The sequence below is a fragment of the Thunnus albacares genome, chromosome 21 (genome assembly GCF_914725855.1).
Source record: "Thunnus albacares chromosome 21, fThuAlb1.1, whole genome shotgun sequence".
NCBI classification, from domain to species: Eukaryota; Metazoa; Chordata; class Actinopteri; order Scombriformes; family Scombridae; genus Thunnus; species Thunnus albacares.
Window position 1 is genome coordinate 21,294,626 of NC_058126.1, and position 22,750 is coordinate 21,317,375.

General features: G+C 40.5%; 1 protein-coding gene across 6 annotated transcripts in view; it reads right to left on the bottom strand.

Moving 5' to 3' along the window:
• Positions 1-21,098, bottom strand: part of ccny (cyclin Y) — a 41,033-nt gene extending 19,935 nt beyond the window's left edge. For 4 of the 6 annotated variants that reach the window (XM_044339515.1, XM_044339513.1, XM_044339514.1 and 1 more), the window contains exon 1: positions 20,411-21,098. In XM_044339515.1, the coding sequence (XP_044195450.1) occupies positions 20,411-20,564 (154 nt within the window). In that variant the 5' untranslated portion in view covers positions 20,565-21,098. Of the gene's footprint in view, positions 1-4,876; positions 5,075-20,410 lie in introns of those variants that run through there. The other 2 variants (XM_044339516.1, XM_044339517.1) reach the window with 2 other exon arrangements.
• Between the last annotated feature and the right edge of the window lie 1,652 nt (positions 21,099-22,750).

The following is a 22,750-nucleotide window of genomic DNA, read 5'->3' on the forward strand; positions in this document are numbered from 1 at the left end:
GTCAAGATTGGGCCAAGAAATACCTGCTGACAGATTTTTCAAAGGTTTTATGGACAGATGAAATGAGAGTGACTCTTGATGGAGATGGGCCTGGGATTGGATCCCTAATAGACACAGGGCACCACTTCAAGTCAGGCACCAGCAAGGTGGAAGAGGGGTACTGGTATGAGCTGTTATCATTAAGGATGAGCTAGTTGGACTTTTTCGGGTTGAAGATGGACTGAAAATCAACTCCCAAACCTACTGCCAGTTTCTGGAAGATACTTTCTTCAAGCAGTGGTGCAGGAAAAAGTCTTCAGCATTCAAGAAGGCCATGATCTTTATGCAGGACTTTGCTCCATCACATGCATCCGAGTACTCCACTGCTTGGTTAGCCAGCAAAGGCCTCAAAGATGACCAAATAATGACCTGGCTCCTTCCTCATCTGACTTAAATCCTATTGAGAACTTGTGGGCCCTTCTCAAACATGAGACTTACAATAAAGGAAGACAATACACCTCTTTGAACAGCATTTCATAAACAGATCAAGAAACTGACAGACTACATGAATGTAAGGCTCATGGCAGTTATTGAAAAGTAGGGTGGTCATATTGGTCACTGAATATTTTTGAAAGGCCAAAAATGTTATTTAATTGTCAGAATAAAAAAGTGAGGTAGGGAAATTTCTTCTTGTAATTTAGCTGCCTTATAAGTCTGCACACTAATAGTTGCCAAATAATTGTGCACATTTATATCTTCCCCTGAGAAAGACAAAACTCACTTTTCCTGTGTTAAACATTCAGGTTTGAAGTTTAATAACATTTTGGAGTGACTGTGAGCATTGTATTAGTCCAACAATGCAAATTAATCCTGAGGAAAAGAATTTGCCTTATAATCATGCATGCAATGTAATCAAGAGAAATTTTTATTTCAGACTTTTTAAAAGTAAGTTAAAAGTAAATCTCATATCCAGATATAGCTCATTCATATCCCCATAACGATACCTATCCTGATATAGCACATTTTAATTCAATGCATAAATAGTTGGTCTGTGAGCCCACGCACATGTTCAAATTTGAGATAAATGATAAATGACTCAAATCCTCGCTTGATTATCAGAACTGACTGGCTAACAAATGATCAGTTCATTGACAGATCATTTCACAGCTAGAGTGTTTATGGAAAATAAATACAATAATCTAAAACTCTAAAAAAGTCTACACATCAACAATATTTTCATATTCTGAAGTAATTAAGGGACTTTGAAAGTAATTCTCTCTTGTCACAGCCTTCATTTCTTTTTTCTGTTTTCCAGGTACAGATGGTTGTTGCTTCATCCACCTAAATTTCTACATCAAAACACAAACAGCATGGATGTCTGTTTAAAAGATCACCTTTCAGCTTTAAACTTCTCTTGTAACACACTGTCCTCCCTTATTGATGTGTACGTGCCAAACCAGAACTAGCCACAGACACTGTCACCTGGCAGATGTCTGTTATGTAAAAATCTCTGAATATATCAGTATCAATCTTGTGTCCTTGTTCTTTGCCCTGATTAAATCCCAAAGGATGAGACATGCTGCTGAGAGTTTTTATTGTTTAGTTCAAAAGAACAAATTTACAAAGAGCAGTTCTGAGCCGGTAGTTTTTCATAGCTGTGGTTGGTGAAACAGAGAACCACTGTTTGAACAGTGGATTGGTATTATATCCTGAAGCATAGGCGGCACCAGGACATCATGCTTGGAGAGGCTAAAAGTAAGCAGTTGGGTGGGGGCGGAGGTGGGGCAGCACCATGTGAACACAACACATAACCTGTTGCTGTCTTTTAATAATTAATTAAAGAAATAAATAAAAAATAAAAAAAATACTTTGATGAAGACATTTATATGATCACATCAATCTAATGCTTTTTCAGTCTTAATTCTACTCTATCTCATGTTGTAAATTGTCACATCATATTGCAAAATATGATGCGACAGTATTAGCATTATGAGGCATTTCAAGAAGATTTCAAAGTTGGAAAGAACTTTCATGACACACAGGATTAAAGAGCTCGGGTAATCCGATGTCTCCCACATGACAGGAAGAATGCCGACTTCTAACTGACCAGTCTGAAGTGTTTAGAGGCTGAAGATTAATTAACATATGTGTCCTGCTGCCTTCAGATGGCTGCAGGGATTTGATGACCTGAAGGGGAAGCTTTTCATACAGTATAAAACTGCTGTGGACAACAAATACTGTCAGAATCAGTCATATTAGTTTATAAATCAATGCAGACTACTTTTACAGCTTGAACCATATTAAACTTTATATTTTTTATGCCAATTTAAACATGTCTATTAGCCGGGGAGTGTTTGATTAAATACACTTTATTTATATTTGAAGCATTTCTGTGCATTTGCTGACAGAATTTAGTTTAGTCTTGTTGGTAAAATCACTGACGTGTCAGTGGAGTGACTTTGCTTCAGAAACAGATGTGGTTCTGAGACATCTATTCTCAGCACAGCAACACCAACAACTTGCTTTTCAATGCTTCACTGAATAAACCACTCCCCTCCCCCACCACCTGTTTGTTCCTCTCCTCCCACCTGTGCACCGTGTGTGCTGTGCTTAGCACCAAAATACACAGCCAAGCAAAACAAATTCAGGAAACGGTCAGAGCGCTGCTTATATTGGTGGTTATAATCCGTAACTAGAAGCTTCTGTCTCTCCCACTTGGTCTCTCCGTTGTCTCCACCTATGTCCTCAAGGTTGCTTGAATTTTATGCTACCCTGGTGAGGTGATTTAATATCCTGGACAACCTTAGATGAAACATAAGGTTATGATCATTATCATGTTCTGGTCTAGTTTATGCATTAACTCAATTTGTAATCTTAACTCCCAAAATCTCAATATAACCAAAGGAAAAAAATGAATGAAATGAAAGCAGGGGAGGAAACTAAACTAAAACTCAACACAGACAAGCAGTGTGGGGTGGTGACCCCGTCGGCAGCTTCCTGGTTTCTTAGATGATGTCAGTGAAACAGGAAGGGCCAGAAAGGACCAACACCCAGATACACTATTAGAGAGAGTGAGAAACAGATGCAGAGAGAGAGACGGATAATAAGAGAGAAAGGGGCAAAAGGGGCAAGAGAGCAGAAAATGAAGTACTGAGAGTGATATATTTGAAACATGATTGACAGAGAGAAGAAAAGAGGAGAGAAGGGGAGAGGAAAGGAGAAAAGAGAGGAAATAAAAAGGGAGATAGAGAGAGTGGGAATGTAGAGGAGGAGAGGATATGAGAAATGGAAAATAAGAAATGAAACCAAAAGTGAGGAGAAATGAAAGGAAGGGATGAGGTCAGTTTGCAACCAGCTACAGTGTGAAACCTCCTGAAAATGAGTTAAACTCTGGTTCATGAAAAGCTTGAGTTTCAATCTACCATTAAAACAAACTAAGTCCTGATAACTACAGAGCATGCCTGAGATCACAGAGCCTCTTTCGGTACACTGCAGGTTACGCATGCAAGCCACAGCTATTGTGTCCAAACTCTTTTGAACTACTGTCTTTTTATGTTTGAGAGCCACTTGAAGAGCCTCAAAGGACACATGATGTAGGAGGAAGTGACACACGATACTGAATACAAGATGGGTGTGTGGGAAGAAGCAAAGAGTAGTGAAGGAGAACTGAAGGTGGGTTAATGATGCTGCACATACAGCTCAACACACACACACACACACGTCTGCAACACATCAGTTGCAAATAACAGTTAAAAGCTGAAATTTCTACAGCCTTAAGAGGCAGGATATTAGATAACTATTAAAAACGCCTTTAAATAACTTAGCAAGTAAATCTGATTTTCTGGATTCCTCATGACGTAACATTTTCAAGACAGGAAGCCTACTATCCACAGACCCAGGCTGTATCCCTCTCTACGGATGATGTCTATGACCTCTGGTGTGGTTCCACCCTCCCCATTTTTCTACTTTTCTCCAACCTTGGGGTGGACGAAAGCACCCAACTTCCTGCGTTTCAGGAAGTGGAGAGGAAATGAAGTAGGGGGTGGTGGTTACACATTGTTAGAGAGGTATAAGCTGAACAAAGAGTGGAGGGATATACACTCCTACTGAATCCCTGCAGAGCACACAACGAACACACCTACAATATGGGAAAGATGAGGGACAAAACCAAAAGAAACTAGACACTAAAATGGCCCCATCTCATTGTTCTTCTTCTCATGGTTCTCCTCTGATAAATGAATACACTTCTTCCAGTGTTCCATTCAAAGTAAAGGAAATCTATCATCTGGGAATTGTCTTTTCAGCAACAATCGTGTAAGAGTGCACAATCATACAATAATAAATAGAGGGTCGGGCTGGGCGATATGATGATGTATACCATACCTTGAGACAATATATATTTGTCAACTGTCAGAGATTTTACTCTACTGTTTATACCAAGGTAGCTCTCCCTTTAATATTTCTTAAGTATTAGACCATTGTGGGCAATGATGCAAATCAATGAGCAGGGCTAATTGATGGATTTTTATATCATCAGTGTACATACATTTATTTTCCATTAAGATGAGAATCTTTGTACATTTTATATCTTGATCAGTTTTATCAGTGCAAAGTTTGCATTTCAAAAAAATATTTTATACATTTTTCATGAAAAACTGTTGTCTAATGACAGTGTTGCTCAGATCACTGCAAAGGACAGCATGAAATAAATGACTGCAGGAAAAATATCCTCTCTGCTTTATTTGAAAATGTTTGGTTAAGGCAGCCACTTCGGTCAAAACTAGTTGTCAGCTTAATTTTGAGCTACATTTTATATCACACCTGACGAAAAACATGAGTAAATCCTTGCTGTCTTCTCTAGAAGAATGTTAATATAGAAATGAATCCTATTGCTTGCCTTAATAGAAGATCGAGCTGGTTGAATTCATTTTTCCTCCTCCATAGCATCACCTCAATCAGCTGCGAGCACCTCCAGTGCAAAAAGAAACTGATGCCAGTGGTTATACTGTGAACAAGAATAGCTGTATGACTGTGGTTAACAGCTAGCTAGCACTCTGTCTTTATGCCCTCGTAGCCTGTCATGAGGTTGGCTTCAGGGTGCAACATCAGCCCAGAAAGGAAGACCCTTTGCTGGTTTTTGGCTGCCCTGCTGAGAGGTGCCAGCCTGAAGGAATCCAGATGGTGCAGCACGGCACTGCCCGGCTGTCAACAGCATGCTATCAAACAGTACGCCCACATGGTTGAGATAAGAAGCACACAGCACATCTTGTAATGGAGTGTTTGAGAAAAGAGCACAAGATGTAGCTGGTGTTTGAAAATAGACGTGTTAAAAGGAACACGGTGTTGCATGGTTCTAGATAGTGTCACACTGGATGCTATTTTTATAACATCAGCTAAAACTGTTTTGTTGCTGTTTGAAATGATGCAATCTGGTTCGACCACTGATATTTGATTTGGTATTTTAAATTCACTCAACCAGTATTTTACTGAACAGTTTCTCATGAGATATCAGTACAAATTGCAGTTTATGAAGCAAAGCAAAGGCAAGCTGTCCCTCAGTTAATACATGAAGTATCTTGGTGCGTCATGCCGTGTCTGGATTTACCTTCAACCATTTAAGCTCTTGCCCTATTTGGCTACTGTTTCACTCTGTTTGTCTCACCTTGAATTTCAGCCATCTGTTTTCTAGTGTATACCAGCCTCCTGAGTGCAGTTTAGAGTAGAAAAGCCAAGCAATTTTCATCTGATACTTATCACAGTGCAAACTTTATGACCGCTACACCACATCATGCTGTGATTTGGCCCTGATAACACTCCTGTGTATGTGCTGTAATGTGAGAAGAAAGGAAAAAGGGAAATCAAGAGCACAAGGTCAAAACCTAGTATATGACTGGACGTGTTTGAAACACTAGAAGGCTTTTAATTTGTATGACACCTGGTTACCATCAGACATGGACATCACAGCATTTTTAAGATGTTTGTTTTATGTACTTCTATTTATCTGTATAGCACTTGTCATACAGTAGTTGTAACTCAAGGTGCTATACACATAAGAATAACATTAAAAATACTTAAAGCGTAACTGCACCCCTAGGTCTGAGCCTAAATCCACCCACTGCATAATTCTGAAAAATACTAAAAAGTGGGCAAGGGACTGAGAGGGGGGTGGGAGGGGCTGAGGAGAGGAGAGGGGAGGGGACAGGAGGGGAACGGAGGGGAGGGGGGAGCGCGGCTGTGTGAGGCAGGAGTTGCTCATTGACCTATAATAGTAATAATGAGAGGAAGACAAACAGTGCAACGACATTTAAACAAGCCTGAAGTCAGAGCTGGCAGCCACAAAAACAACAGAAATCCTCCTCGCATCTCACCCTGCAGCTTTTTAACTCTCCGGCTGTCTGTTCCTGCGATTATCAGCTGGTAAAATCTTGTTTAGAAACGTTAACTCGTGGTGTAACTGGAGCTCCACCGAAACTTTCTGTCCTGTCTGTCAGCTGAACCTGTTCTCCGTGTGGCAGCTCTGCCTAAACTGAATCTGTCCACTACGGAGCAGAGCTGTGGTGGGACAGGTTGAGTAACAGCTCAGAGCAGACACTTTCAGTTTATAATTGTAGCATCTGTCATCCGGCTAAGTATTGATATCATGTTTAGTATTTTACTAATTAAAGTTTTTTGTTTGATAAACATGGGAGCTGATATGTGAAAATGAACTGAAGCCAGCCATGCTTGTTTTTGCTGTGCATAGTGGTATGATGTCATTACATCAACAAGTTGCAATACTGCCATTACCACAATATGATTTTTTTTTATCATAATAAAAATTATACCTATATTATCATGAACAACATACGATACGGCACATCCCTAACCTTAATAACATTATCATGCCAAAATTCTGTAGTGTGTAAATCAAAACAAACAACCTCAATTCCTGCCACACACTAAGGGCAGATTGTCAAAATTCTTCAGTTTCTAAAATTCAAGGGAAACAAATTTTGTTCGAGACCACATGAATGAAAAATGAAGTGAATGAAATGCTTACTTTTTGCTTTCTCCCCCCACACACACACACAAAACAAGGGAGCAACACCCCAGCAGCACCATCACAGCTCTTCCTAACAGCTTAAACCACCTCTAAGCTCGAAACATTGATCGCAGGCATCTGCCAAACTCGGTGCAGTGATGCAGACTCGTCAGAGGAAAAGCGCTGAGCTTTTATCAAAGAAAAGCCACCAAGGACAAGAAGATGGTAGGGGAATGAGTCAGGGACATTTCACCTCAACTCAACAGAAAACATATTCCCTCTCCCACAGGATCTACTTAAATAAGTGTGCTTGTTTGTGTGTGTGTGTGTGTGTGTGTGTGTGTGTGTGTGTGTGGTCATGAGCCTCTGATTTTGATCATCACACCAAAAAAAATTCACCACACCATTAAAAAAAGTTTGTCATGACGTTTTGTTCCATTTATTGCTACAGTACAACACATATAGTATAGGACATCATTTTCTGTACTATATGCTTTGTCCCTTCCTTCAAGGAACAGAAGTCATCATCATTACATTTCTTTTCATCACTTCACTGTGCCCCCAAAAACACCAAAAGATGCTTACGAAACACTCGACACAACTAGAATGTGCGTTTCCAGAGAAATGCCTATGACTGCTGCCAGCTGCTGCTGCAGCAATTTTGTTTTTATGGTGGTGCCACATATGGGTGAAATTGCATCCAACTGTACAAAATTGTTTAGCGTCCATGTGTGTACAGTATTCCCAAATTTGGTAGCAATTGGATGATGCTATCAAGAGTTATCACAGTTTAAGTATTTAACCAATTACAGACAAGCGGTAGGAGTAAAAGAAAAACTAAGCATAGCTTATCTTTGGGGTCACTAACATATGGTATGTACTATGTTTTGTGAAGATTGGAAGAAATATTTACAATAGGAAGCAAAAAATGTGTTATAGGAGAAAAACACAGTTATGAGCCTTCACTTAAACTGAATCGATCCTGAGACGCTACACACACATGGAGAAGTCAGTATTCATGTTAATAATGTATCAGTTCAAGAAAAAAAGAAGGTAATGGTATCACATTAATCTGAAATATCTGTGCTGCTTTTGCCATAACTCTGACAAAGGTTTGTCACAGTCTTGAGGTATCCTACCATATACACACATACACACACTTGCATCAGGTAGGTTAAGTTTTTACACATGATGTACCAAACACACGCCACACCTCCTGTCTGCCTGCACAGCCACATCCTGTTCTGTAAGGGGAAGACATCCTGGAATCACATGAGGAAAAACCTCATGAGGAACTACAATAAAACTACAATAAAAGCGCTGTGTTGGAGGACTACATGAAAACATCCACTCAGCCCAAAATTTCTACGATCCATCAGAGTGACGTGTCACAGTCACAATCACTGGCGGTGTACCTGGCTGTGTATACTGATGTGTCGGATGTGGAGCGCTGCTGTTGATTACTTTCAAACTTGAAGGATGGCTGTAATTAGGTGAAGCTGACATGAAACAGCACAGGAGAAAGAAGAGGAATAAAGAGGAGGAGAACTGTTCATCACAAAAGCACTGAAGCACTGTAAAAAGCTGTTGATAGAACACATAACAAAATACAAAAGTCATGTTTGCAGTATAAAGGAAGCTTTGCCAAGGAGAGGCACAAAAGAGGCAGCGGTGAATGATGCTGCAAGGACAGATGGAGAGAGAAAAAGATGTTACAAAGGTAAGGAAAGAGTGGCTCCACACTTAATTTGACACTTAATTTAGCCAGGCAAGTAACTCATATTTTCCAGGCACTGAAGTCTCATTCAAGTTTAATCTAACATTGTTACATCAGCTATTACAATTCCATCTGATTGTCAAAGCTATGTTTAAAAACTATAGAATCATTGATGACACTGAGACTTCAATTTGCCCCACTTAAATGTGGATTCTGCTGTTCTCTACTGTCTGCTGATATAACACTACAGTGATTCAGCCTACACTCACCATGTAAGCATTCATGTTTGCTGTCCTAAACACTAAGAATGTGGTGTTTTCCAGAAAAAAATGCAGTGCCTCCTTTGGAAGAAACAACAGTTTGTTTTGGAAAGAACTTTCTTCACATCTGTGAACATAACTTGTAGTGTACTGACATGTATCCACCCTCAAAAAACAGATGAGAAAAAGATGATTTTATGTTTTCATGTGTTGTGTATAAGAGAAGGAGTGAGAAATAGTGAGAGTGAGAGAAAGAGAGAGCTAGAACAGAGAGATGTTAGGGGGTTGGAGAGTCCATGGACAGGGAGAGGACTCATTTACTCTGCACCCAACCGAGAGCCATAAACCCACCCTCCCTCTTTCTCTCTCCTCCCATCCCCGCATCCTCTGCTCGCTGTAACTAGGCAACGCTGGCTTGAAACGATTCAGATGGTAGAGGCAGGCCCATCAAAGGCAAAGACAGACAGCCGGGCTTTGCTATCTTTTTCTTCCTTTCTATTGCTTTATTCCTCTGCTTCTCCCACCTGCTTGTACACTACACTGTACTAATTGCTGCTGAGTCTTATTGAGCCTGATAAAGTAGTGACCATGTATTACACAGAGCACTAGTAAAGAGAACGCTGAATTGCCCTTTTATACAGTGTGCACACCTTCACTCATTGTCTCACTGATGGAGAATGGAAGTCATTCTTTTCAGGGTGAGTGACAGAGTACAAAGATTTAAGTAGTAAAGTACAGTTTGAATGTGTGGAAGCTGAGTTAAAAGGCATCATAAAACAAGCAACCCTTGCTGTCCAATATGTTGAGAAATGCCACAACTTTAAAACATTTAGTGTAACTACATACATGTCTACACACACACACACAACAGAGGCGTGACTGTGGTAAAATACTGTCATGGAGTTCATCAGTACAGACACACTGGGGGACAGCAATTATGGTATAAAGGGTGGACAGACAGCTGGGTCCTATGAGCGCTGACACATGGGAGGGAAATGGCCAATTAGAGGCAACAGCACTGAGAGGATTTAAAAATAAAAAAATGAGGTAGAACATAGGAGTGATGGGTCATAAAAACAAACAATTTGAATACTCACTCACAGGAAAGAACGATTATGTTTTTAATTTTCTTTAAAATAGCATGTACGGTACAAATGTACATGGCTGCTTGAGATCAATGGCTTCATTCCTGGGATCAGAGGACATGTGAGGGTAACAAAGATCCATGTTTCATTATAACAGCCGTGTAATGCTTAAAAAGGCAACATGACCCCCCAAGTTACTCTCCTGCTACTGACCATCTGCCCCTGCACAACATGATCCGTGCACCGCTAGTGAGGATCGACAGCAGTTACGTCTGTGAGAAAAGTCTGAAAATATCACCGTGTCTGCAGGGAGTGAGTTAGATAGACATGCTTGAGCTCAATGATATTGTAGGATAATGCACATTAGCATCCTTTTTCAATACAAACTCTAATGCAAAGGAATTAAACCAGTAAAATTGCAGCTATCCTCAAACACTCTTTTTTCATGCTAGTACAGCTCTTCTGAATCCAGTTGCAAAAGCAAAGCAGAAGTGCTTTTTGGCCCTAAAAGTTAGATACACAAATATTAGAGAAGTGATTGCCAGTGAAAGCTGTTCAACCATGATCGCCCTGTGATGCATTAACCTGACACCACCCTATATCTTCCCCTCACAACTACTTGTTTAATCCAAACCTCCCTCTCTCTCTCTGTGAGGTTCATCCGGTGTCAAGCTGTGGAAGGAGCTGAGGATGACAGGAAGGCCATCTGTGCCAAGCTCTGACATACTCTGTCTGTGTTGACATTTCCACACAAGGCATACGCGCATGCAAATGCTGGCATGCACACACACATGCCCACATACAATCGTTAGCACACATGCATAAACCAACACAAATAAACACACTAGATTAACAATGGCTTTTATCAGTGATGCATAAAGGCACTGGTACACACATATGAACTGTAGTTATTAGGGTAGCTGACACAGACTGGCAACCTGTCCAAGGTGTAGCCTGCCTCTCTGCAGAACATGTGCTGGGATAGACTCAGTATGCCCTCAAAGATCAAGAGTAGCATTATCATTTTGTGACTTAAAATACAATGGAAAACAACATCTTTCACCCATTCTTCATAAAAAAAAGATGGCACATTTGCTGCACCATAATCACACTGAGGCAAACCATTTCAATGAACCATTATGTCCATTGAAATTGCCTGTTGTTGCATGTATTGCCTGTTTGGTGTTGTTGTGCCATGCTGGCCCAGGTCACTTCTAACAGCCAATCAGCAGCAAGTAATTACCTCTGCACCTGCTCACCAAAACACCACCAGCAAATCTAGTAGTACCATCTGATGGCTGCATGCTCAGTGAGCTGGCTAAATTAGCCCTGACTCCACAAACATCATGGCTTCACTCTCTCTGCTCTCACCCAAGACATCAGAATGATCTATTCAAACTTCATGAGTTCTTCTATAGGGGAGAGCAGCATGTGATTGCAGTTATCCTCACGGGACAGTCACATGAAAAGCCCACATGTCAAAGCACATGTTGGTATTCACTTGTGAAAGTGTGAATTTGTGAATGTGTATGCCTGTGTCTCAGTTTGATTAAAGTGCTGCCACAGTGCTGCCCATCAGAGGGAATCCTCTGTTAATCAGTTCATCCTATTAATTACAAGTTCCTGCTTAAGGAAGGAGGTTATATTTCTAAGGGGAAAAAATGTATGACTCTTCATCCACACATAGCTGTTTATGTAGCGAGTCCAGCAGCAGCAGCTGTAGGGCTGACGTCAGGTCATAAGAATGAATGTGTGAATCTGCACATTTCCGCCTCCATGTATAGTATTTTCTTCAGTCAGTTTGGAACTTTGGAACAGGAAAAAGTGCAGCGAACAATTTCCTTTTTCTTGAGTGAGTTTTATGTTTAACCACAAAACAAAACAAAAAAAATGGAATTTGGTTGTTTCATTTGGAATTTCTTGAGAAACATTCATCCCATTTTATCGTGACACCCTACCCCAGTTGTAACACTGTTCCTGTATGCACAGCTGGTCCAGTTAATACAACCACAGTCCAATCTGTTGAACACAGGTTGGTCCCATCGGCCTACTTTAGGGCTTAGCTGCCTTGCAAAGGGCATCACCACATTGGGTAATGGGGGGCGAGAGAAAAGAGCTGTTTGTCAACTTTTTCACCCAGATCTATCTGTCCGGTCCGGGATTCAACAGTAACATAATTATTGTTTAAGCAGACCATCTAAGACTTGATTCATACTTACCTTCAGACGAGGCTTAGACTTCGATGAAGAGACTCACTCTTTCCGTTTCACTTGGTCAGAATTGGCTCTGAGGTAATAAATGCAAAGCTCTACTCTAAATCCAATTGTGAAAACCACATAAAGACTAACCCTGCAGACTTGATCAGTCTGCACAATTTGGGTGACTCCATCCTCTCAGCTCAAAAGCTACACACAGTAGTCTCTCCTATTTCACAACACAAATTTGCCAGTTATGCACGTGACCTTCTGACAGCTGTGCCCAAATGATCTCTTAAGCTCCCAAACACCACATCTAATTGCCACCGAGTCCCGTTCCCAAGCGTGTACGTACTTGAAAGCATCACTTCAGTGAGCAAATAGACAGACTGCATTATGTAAGCTAATTTCTGATTACACCATTCAAGAGCACTGATGGGAATTTACTTAGACACTCAACACTGAAGGGCATTCACTGTTTTTTTTTTCACTGTTTTTTTTTTTTTCCTCTTCCCGCATCCAAGAAGCAACACAATCTTGACAAACTGGATTTGGGAAATAAAGTCCAAATGATGAGGTGAAGACTTGGATCACAGAGGCTATTGGCATTCCCACGCTTCACTACTCAACCATCTTGCCAAAGCCTAAGCTTAACACTTTGACAGCACAGAACCAAAACAAACATAAAGGTTAAGCAATTTTACAGTACAAATCCCTGAGGTTGCTTTTGTCTTTTTTTTTTTTTCTCAAGCAGTGTCAGCCTGCTCCGACCATCAGAAAGGGAACTAAAATATTCAGAATGGGCATGGGGGGGAAGCCCTTTTCCAAGCTCCTTTGAGTCCCAGTGGATCATCAGGACCGACTTCAAACACAGATATTAATATAATGGCTCTTATGAACATGGACCTTCTACTCTACATCTACTGTCCATCTCCAAAATGTCAATGTTTTATCAATTTGAGAGAAAGTAAATGTCCTTTCCATATTGACACGTTTTCTTTTTATCAGTCTTTTTCCTATCTCTGGTAGAAGCACAATGGCAGCATTATTTTGCTGTCAACTATTGGACTTGACTGTGAATAATGAACTGAAGTGATCAGCCACAGTCACACTCCACTTTACCTCCACTATGATCCCAACCCAAAGCATTTGAAATGATTTAAGGATTTAAGGATATGTCATACTGTAGATTGGTTAGAAGAAGTGTGGTAGTTGAAAATGCATTTCAGGCCTATCTTCCATGCAGAGATATATTCTTTTTTATTTTAATGAATGCTCGCGATCAGTGATCCAGAGTCTTCATCCCTGCTCTTCATCAGAACTGCCAGTAGACCATTACAATGTGAATTTCTCAGGAGACAGCGGCACTATGAGTGAACACGTGAGCAGGTAATTTGTGAGCTGTGGAGCTCACAAATGTGGAGGCCAAGCCAAGCCAAAACGAGACACCAGAATGAGATTGTCACAGGCAATTGCATTTTCATTAACACTTTGTAAAATCGGTTAATTTGTTTTTACAATGGAAGCCGCTCCCTCTGAAATGATTTGTTATTCCTTCTGGGAAATTGCTGGCTTTTGTGAGTGAAAACGAGAAGTGGTAAAGTAGATGAATTGTTTTTGAAGAGGCAACGGTTGTGAGTCGCTTAACCTGATATGATTTAGAATCTCACAAACAACCATACCCGCTTCTGCTATTTGATGCATTTCTCATGCATAATGGGTTTGCAGACAAGAGCAGGCTTACAGTTTGTCTCCTATTAGACATGGCTGTCAGTGCGGAGACAGCCATAAACACAAATACAATACAGTGTGGGAAATAACAGACAGGCACTACAACTACAGGTGTCCAAACTGATAGATGGACAAAGCAACACATTCTAAAGTATGAAGAGAGACCTGGCTGTGAAGCAAAGCATTCCATCTGTATTTTACCCATTATCCCTGGATAAACAAAGTTTCATACACCTGCACAGATAAGATAATCTAATGAACGCAGTGTAAATGCACTAACTGCTGATAAAGTTAACTGCAATGGGAGGACAGGAAATCCCAGCAGACAGTCTGTGGCAGCAATAGATCATGCTCTCAGCAGTGTAGAGGAACATTTATTGGCCCTCTGACTGGCCTCGCTTCAGTCAGTTTTTACGGCCATTATTTGACACGTGGATGGCATTTTTTACAGCTTTATTCAGACATGATGGGACATTTACAAAAAGGGCCACATAAATGAGCCAAATGTGGCACCTGGTGCGGAAGATGGAGCTGTATCACTGCTGGAAAACAGCAGCAGGTTGAAAAGTTTAATGATACGAAGAAAGAAGAGTGTTGCCTGTTCTCTCAAAGGTTGCATCAGAGATTGATCTGAAAACTTATCTTGTGGTTGACGTCTTCATTAATGACCATCTTGAGCATGATGATCATTTATTACATAACAGCTGCATATTTTACTGAAACAAACTCTTGTTTGAAATCCTACTTGCTCACATGCTTTAGTGTTTTACTGGGTATTCATTTATTCATCCATGAAAGGATGAAAGTTGAAGCCATAACGAAGGAGACAGCTGATTTGATTAATATCGTGGTTGTACAAGTTATTTTTAATGTCTTTTGCACTGGTTACACCGCGTGGGCAAAAACCCCTTTTTTTTAGACTGATCTGACATTTGAAGGGTCCCCCGAATAAAGTAAAACTGACCCATTCACCGTTTATTTGACTAATTTGATTTTGTTTGAGCATAAGAGATGATACGTAAAAGAGAAATATATTACAACAGTCATAATGAAGGTAAACAAGATACATTTACATCTAATTTATTCTCAAACTTTTTTACACAATTTGTGTATTTTACATGTTTTATTTGGAGGAAGAAACACTATTTAGCAGTTATGGCTTTCACATGCATACAACATGCATAAAACATATGACTGTTTAATAATAGATGTTTGTAATTATTGTAAGTAACAGATTTGAAATCATGCTGATGTTGCAGTGACTATGAGGCGTGTTGGAGAACACTGTCAGCTAAATCTAAATCGAAATGTGTACGAAACTCAAGACACAATCAGAAGCATTTTTCACTTCGCCAACAATCAAAACAAAATAGTATCATATACCGTACATCTAGGTCAACTCGTCTGGAATTCATACTGTGGAGACTCCCCAGGCTCATCAACCAAGCATGAATAATCCATGTCCAGATTTCAATTAGCCTGCAAGCAAGACTCATCAATATGTGTGCGTGTGTGCTCCAGAAATAACTAACTTTAACACCGATGAGACAGAGACAAATGCTGGGCCTGGAGCCATTGCTCATTTACAGATGTCTATGTTAAGTAAAACCCAAACAGGGTGAGAGATCCATCTGTTTCATCCTCTCCATTCTCTCTTATTTCTGAGCCATTCACATCATGAGCGGCCTCGGTTTACTTTAGTTTACTCCTTTACTTAGAGCTGCTGTGCCGCAATACCACAATACAATGCTCCCTGATCAAATTAGGCTAAAAATAGCTCAGCTATTTGTTTGGAAGGTCTGGGAATAGCAAAGAATGTCCCTTTCTCCTTTGAACGCTGCAATGACGGTGAACCTAGAAGTGTTGAGCTAGAGTTACATATATGACAATCTTTAATCTTAATCCCTGAGCATCATGCCCTCCATCATCCTCTCCTCCTCATCTTCCAGGGCAAGCCTTCATCTTCTGTATGGTGCAAAGGACATAAAATCTCCATCTCAGCAAGTCTTTTCAGACAGCTTATTTCTCTCAAGAGAAGATAAGAAAAGGGCTGCTTCTAATACATCTGTTTCAGAGATTGTCTACCAAATATATAAATATAGCACATCGCTCAGTTGAAAATATGCGTGGGATCAAGAAAAGGAGAGATTGTTTTGCTTTTTTCCCCATTTAAATTACAAAATATGAGACTATTCATTATTGTTAGATTGTGGTTGTTTTAATAAAACTATAAAAAGGTATTTGATGCTGTGTGAAGCCATGCTGATGAAACCTTTATACCCACATCACTGCTGCCGGCTGCCAACATCCAATATCCAAAGAGCCGCCTTTTATAGACTTTAGAAAACACTTGTATCTAAGTTTCCATGCATTTTTTATATCAAATTCAGACTAGAAAGCATCTTAACTGTGGAATCTGCTCAGTGACCACACTGAGACACCAGTCGAACAACACTAGCCGGAGAGCAGGAGTATTTCACAAGTGATTTCCTCCCCCCTCGGGAATCAATTACTTAACCTTTGTGTTGATAACAGTCATAAAACTTAACTACCCTTTAGGCCTGCATAATCTTTATATTCCAGTCAAAGACAAGTGATGGACTTGACCCTGAAAGACCCGTCCCATGGTATTGGCATGTACTTACAAGTAGATGTACATGCTGTGAAGTAAAATCTATGTAGCATGACGGACTGAACACAAATAGGCATAAATAGAGATAAATAAGCTGTTGGGAGAGGCATGAGCCTCTTTATCTCTGACGGGTGTATGAGTTAAGATGAGAACACACATGGGAATGTCTAGAGAGGGAGCAATTGCTCGGGAAAATCAGATTACATTGCTGATTTATGCAAGGGGCCATTTGAAAGCCCTGGCCTCTCATATTTATAAGGAGGCTGTTCAATGACCACTGTGTGTGTTTTGTTTGTGCACATTTAATAGTGTGTGTGTGGTGTGTGTGGTCACCACTGTCGACAGTTCTCATGGTAGATTTTGTTTTTTTTGGTAATCACACACTCAATGCTCTCAAGGTCACACACATAAACACACACACATTAGTGCAGAGTCACAAAACAACACACAATAAAAAAAAACGTATTATTTGTTCTGGTAAAGCCAAATCAAATAAAACCGAGAAACCACAAGAGCTAGATAACCATCATACTGCCCTACTCTATAAGAGCCAATCAGGCAAGATAAACACTTGAGCGTCTATTTCCTCAGTCGTTCATAGCACAGACATCCAATCTCCTTGCACCACATGATTTCCATATTTACTGTTCACAGAGTGTTCAAGATTACACCAGATCTTTACTATAGTAAGTCTCAGGCATGGTGACTTATATGTGACTTTCCCATGTACTCATTGACCTGGACCAAGTTGGCTATGGAATGCAATTAGAGGTCCAGTGACAGGGTCAAAGGGTCATTACTTACAGACATGCTTAAACTTAGCTTAGGACAAACACTAAAAACCAGCTCTTGCTTTTACTTTCCTTTAATGATCACATTTATCCTAAAATGCACAACTCCAAGATTTTGAGCAAGTTGATGACAGAAGAATTATACTTGAGACTGACCTCCTGTGTGGACAAAAAGTTACACTGACTATAAGGTTACATATACACAACCTCAATAATAAACATAAAGTAAAATTATCACCTTTCTGACAATGTAAACAAAGACTGATAATGTATAAGCTTTGTAAAAGTAGACTTTATGGGAAAGCTGTTGTATTGGGTTGCATTAGATTGCAAAGGTGTCTCTAATAAAGTGGCTGGTGAGTGTATATTAGCCAGTAACTCAGGCTGATATTGGTCTTTCAGTAAACACTCGATATCAGTGAGTCAGTGAATGTTCATTCCCAATATAACTGAGGTGATATTATTTTGCAAGCTCCAGGAGAGGCAAACTAAAAACTGCAATAGGACCTGTCATAAAAGCAACTTCTCACCCATCTACAAATCCTTTAACAAGGGGTCATGATGAGACTTTTAGTATCTCATGATGATCTGAAGTAAATCCTGTCTCATGGCTTCATTCATACTAATTTTGGATTTTTTTTTTCAGGCATGAAAGAGTTCAAAATGATGTACTAATTGTTCCAACTGTGGGTGATTATCAAAAGAATCATGTTCCTGGCACAAGCGCGACCAAACTGAATTTCCTTTGTGGTGTGTCTGGTTCACCCGAAAAAGCCGGTTCAAACATCTGATTAGGATGCCCCCTTGACGCCTCCCTGTGGAGGTATTCCAGGCACGTCCAACTGGGAGGATATCCCGGGACAGACCCAAACATGCTGGAGGGATCATATATCCCATCCTGTCTTGGAATGCCTAGGAAGAGGGATGTGCGAGATAGTTTGCAAAGCCTGCTACTACAGCGCCCCAGTAACAGAAAATGAATGGATGGATGGATGGATATTAGCACAAAATATCTACCTTTCAGCAGCTTCAGTCCAAAAATACAGTGACAATATATGATTGGTCTTCAAAAACCATACTGGTGAGCCCACCCATTCCATGATAATAATAAAGTTGTACAAGAAGGCACAGTTCAGAGGCCTGAGGCTTTCCTGATTACTCACTCCAGGGAGCCCAATCCTCACAGAGAGGAGTACAGTGAGGTTGACTGGCCCTTTTTGCAGCACATCATTACAACTGAGCAATATAGCTTTGGGAAGAAACCTGTCATGCCAGAGAAAGTGAGATAGACATCCAAGTGGCATTTTGACCTGTTTTTGGCTGACATCATACCATCCTGTAAAGGGTTGTTTGTGCTATTTGTACTCAATATGCTCTGCACTGCATGACAAAAGCCATCAGTAAGACTCCAGTCTGAGAGGCTGTGATGCCAAGTTGGGTGCTAATGCTATGACCTGCGTGGAGTTTAGAGCTGGTTGCTAATAGCTGCATATTTTCTCCAGCATTGCAGGTAATTTCCTTATTGCATTGGCATGCTGTGATGTTTTCCTGTGTTGTATTCCCTCCTTGTCTCCCTCCTCCCCATTTCTTTAATAATTACTGGCGTCAAATTTTTTGTATCAGTGATACATAATTAGACACACTTAAAATCTCATTATACCCGGATGAATGATAGAAATCGTGCACCAGAGAATCCCAAGGTACTGTGATGTCTGATAAAATGTTGTATTTGTTCAGGATGAAAACATCTTTTGTCTCCACAACATTTTCACTAAACTAGTCTTCATTCTGCTGGGACACTCGCTAAAACCTCCCAACAGGCCATTCCCTTAAATGTACAGTCGAGTGTGACTGTGCTGGTGTTAATGGAAAGTTGAAACGTGTTGCTGGTCATTTCCTATCCAGCTCTCCGGAGGAATTAAATGGATCCCCTTCCCCTGCCATAAACACTGTCCATCATTCTCACAACACCTCCCACTGGAACACAAATTCACACTCACCCTTCAATACACTGTCATCACCTTACACACACACCCGCATTCACACGCAGACACATGGTGGAGATGACACAAGCTTGAGATCCTACACTGAGTCATTTCTCCCTTAGCAAACTCATTCAAACTGCCTTCTGGACATTGTAGTAAAAAGACAACATCCAAGCCTGTCAGAGAGGGATTCCCTTTTTTTTGAGTAAAAGAGCACAACAAGGGGGAAAAAAAGCTGACCACAGACTGCCAAACCACCAGGTTTTATCCAATGCAGCACCAACCTGGAAGCTCTTAATAATAAGGATAGAAGATAACAGAAACGTGTGACCATCAGAACATGTTCTTTCCCAGAGCAGACCTGCAGCAAAACATGCAAACGGACAGGAATATCAAAGTATATCTCATTTTGCTGGTACCCTGACACCCCAGTTTGGACAATTACAATCTACTACAATCTTAAGGCTGATTTCCAATATGCTCTAGATCAGTGGCTCTCAAAGTGGGGTCCAGGGATTCCCATGGATTCTTGAGGGAGTTCCAAGGGGTCCCCACAAAAAAGGGAATCATTTATTTTCACTATAATTCAATCCATAAGTAACTCAATGACAGAATGTATGACTATTTTGTTCATGGGTTTCATACACTTTCTTTAATAAAACATCTAAAAGCAAAAATCATATCAGATGGGGGTCTGTGGTCTAATTTGTGCCAGTCTAGGGGTCCTTGACGTGAAAAAGTTTGAGAAGCAGTGACCTAGATCCAATGAAAGAGAAACGTACTGTAGTTAGTGCTGTAACGGGTGGGTGGGTCCTTTGCACAGATGTTGCAAGCTCTCATTATCTGTTAATACCAGTTTAACTCTTCAAAGGACAATACATCACTGTCCACAGCTACTTTACAACATAATAATAAACATTTTGGAAATTGGTAGTCTATGTGTTTGGTTTTAATATTGTTTAAATCGCATTGAGACGCGTCGGTCATGAGGAATAAGCTAAGTCTGCAACTTACCGTCTATATTTTCTCTGTCGCTGATGTGCTGGAGGTTGCAGCCCGTGTCCTCCCGGCTCAGCTCCGGCTCTGGCCGATAGGGCTCCAGCCTGGAGTGGTTGTTCCTCCGGTGTTTGGGGCTCGACGACACGCAGCAAGAGGTTGTATTCCCCATGGTGTAAGCAGGTTGTTGCGATATTCCTCGTCTAACACTTTATCTCTAGCCTTCTCTTGGCGCTCAATGTTACTACAAGAGAGTGAAAAAACGGGGCGGTAACGCGGATAGACAGACCTGGTGCAAAACTACAAACTGGCCCCGGGTATCCGTTAGCGTTACACGCCCTTCCCCTAGTCTAAAATAGGCTTAACTGGTCATGCAGAGCCATTTAAAAGGCTGATAAAACGCTTAGATAGGTTAATAAATCAGAAGAGTAGCCCAACGTCCCCTTCCAAGCCTTCAGGCGAGGGCAGATATGTGCCTCTGTATACTGTATATAACAGGCTTCGTTTCACTGTCGACTCCCTCGCCTTGTTATTCCCGTCCGAGCGTCCAGTTATCTTCACAAATACATTTTGATACACTGTTGCGTTATGGCGACATGAATGAATTTGAGGACATGATACTTTAGCTAGTCAGGGAAAGATATTTTTTGCTCTCAGCGCTACATGGTTGCCGATGTACTGTAGACTGCTGCCGCTACTGCTACATCCGCTGCCGTGTTGCCTTCATGTGCATCGCGTAAACTCCGACGTTTCAAAAATAACTCGTCACTTTTTAAAATAAATTCTTGCGGTGCATTCGTTTTCCCTTCACGAAATCCTTAAAGTGTACGCGTTCAAAACGCAGATTGATTATATTATAAGAGAAGAAAACAAGGACACTTAGCCTATTAAAAAGCTTTGGTAGTAATAACCTTGGACTTTGTTTGTCCTTTATTAGCCTAAATAAAAACAAGTTACACAAAATTGAGACGTAGCATTTAAAAAGTGTTCTTTTTAATTTCAGTCGCTGACTCGGTATTCCTGCTGTTCATTTGTCGTATCCTGTTTTACCACATTGTGAGAGAACGTTCGTACATGTAGCTTCATCTGAATTACTACATTTATGGCAGCACGTAAATGTGTCTTAAAAACCTACAGCGCTTAGGCTGTGATGAAAAAGGTTCCGGTTCAAGTGGGTGACTACAACTGTATAATAAATGAACAATTGTGACTGTCTCTTGGGGAATATAGTTAAATAAGAAAAAAAACATGGAATAGAATAGAATACTCTCAAATGATTGAAGTGGGTTGCTGAAGTCCGTCATAGACACCAATATTTTGGCGATATAGTTGGTATAATATCAATAAACTCAGAATATATAGTATAGCCTATAGAATATATTGTTCTTGTTGTAACAGGTGGATGAGCTCTACTTCTGTATATCCTTGCTCTTTAAGACCTGTTATGGATCTAAAGATGGACATCTGTCATCTCCCTATTACCAATACTTCTGTGTGCCAGTTAATTATTTGATCTTGACTGATGACTGACAAATCCATAAGGGCTTTGCATTGCTTGTGACAGAGTAAAATGGCTGCTCATACTTAATCTCACTGCAGGATTAGGCCAGATTAGTAAAGGTCAACGCAAACAAAGTGGAGTCCTAAAGAATATCCTAATCCTTTGAGATGCTTCCTTGACAATGTGCACATGTTGATGCCTCAGACTATCACTGATGATGCTGGAGACTAAAGGATGTGAGAGGATAGAGATGCCTTTTGTATTATTACACTGGTTGACATGCTGTATTCCATAATCAGACATGGTGCTGTAGTGCAGCCTGCTGGTACTGCAGCCACATTGCATTTAATGAAAAAAGACAGCCAAGATGTACAGTATAACATCACTGCCTGTCTCTGGTTTGAAATAAAACACTTTTTTTTTGATCAAACAGATGTTCCTGCACTTGGATGTTGTCAAATATCCAACTGAAGTAAAAATAAGCAAAACAAATTTATGAGTGGAGGGGGACTTCTCATGAACATGCTGATTCATATTTTAAAACATCTGCAAACATACACAGTGTTTCAAATTCAGCAAACCAAAACATGTTGTCATGGTTTAAAGCCATGGTCTATTGGCACAAATCATTTCATCTGCTTTCGGTGGTGTTGCAACATTTAAATGCTGAGTGTAGTCTGTGGTGCCAATGACTTAGTTTAACCGAAATCTTTCAGTATTTCCTGTTCCCTACTGGTGCATTCCACAGTGTAGTTTTGTCTGTATCAGGGTGGAAGTTGACTGTGTTTTGTTACAGACTGGACAGGAATAAGGTTTCACAATAGGCCCAGGTGCAGGACAAGTCTCTGTGGTATTGG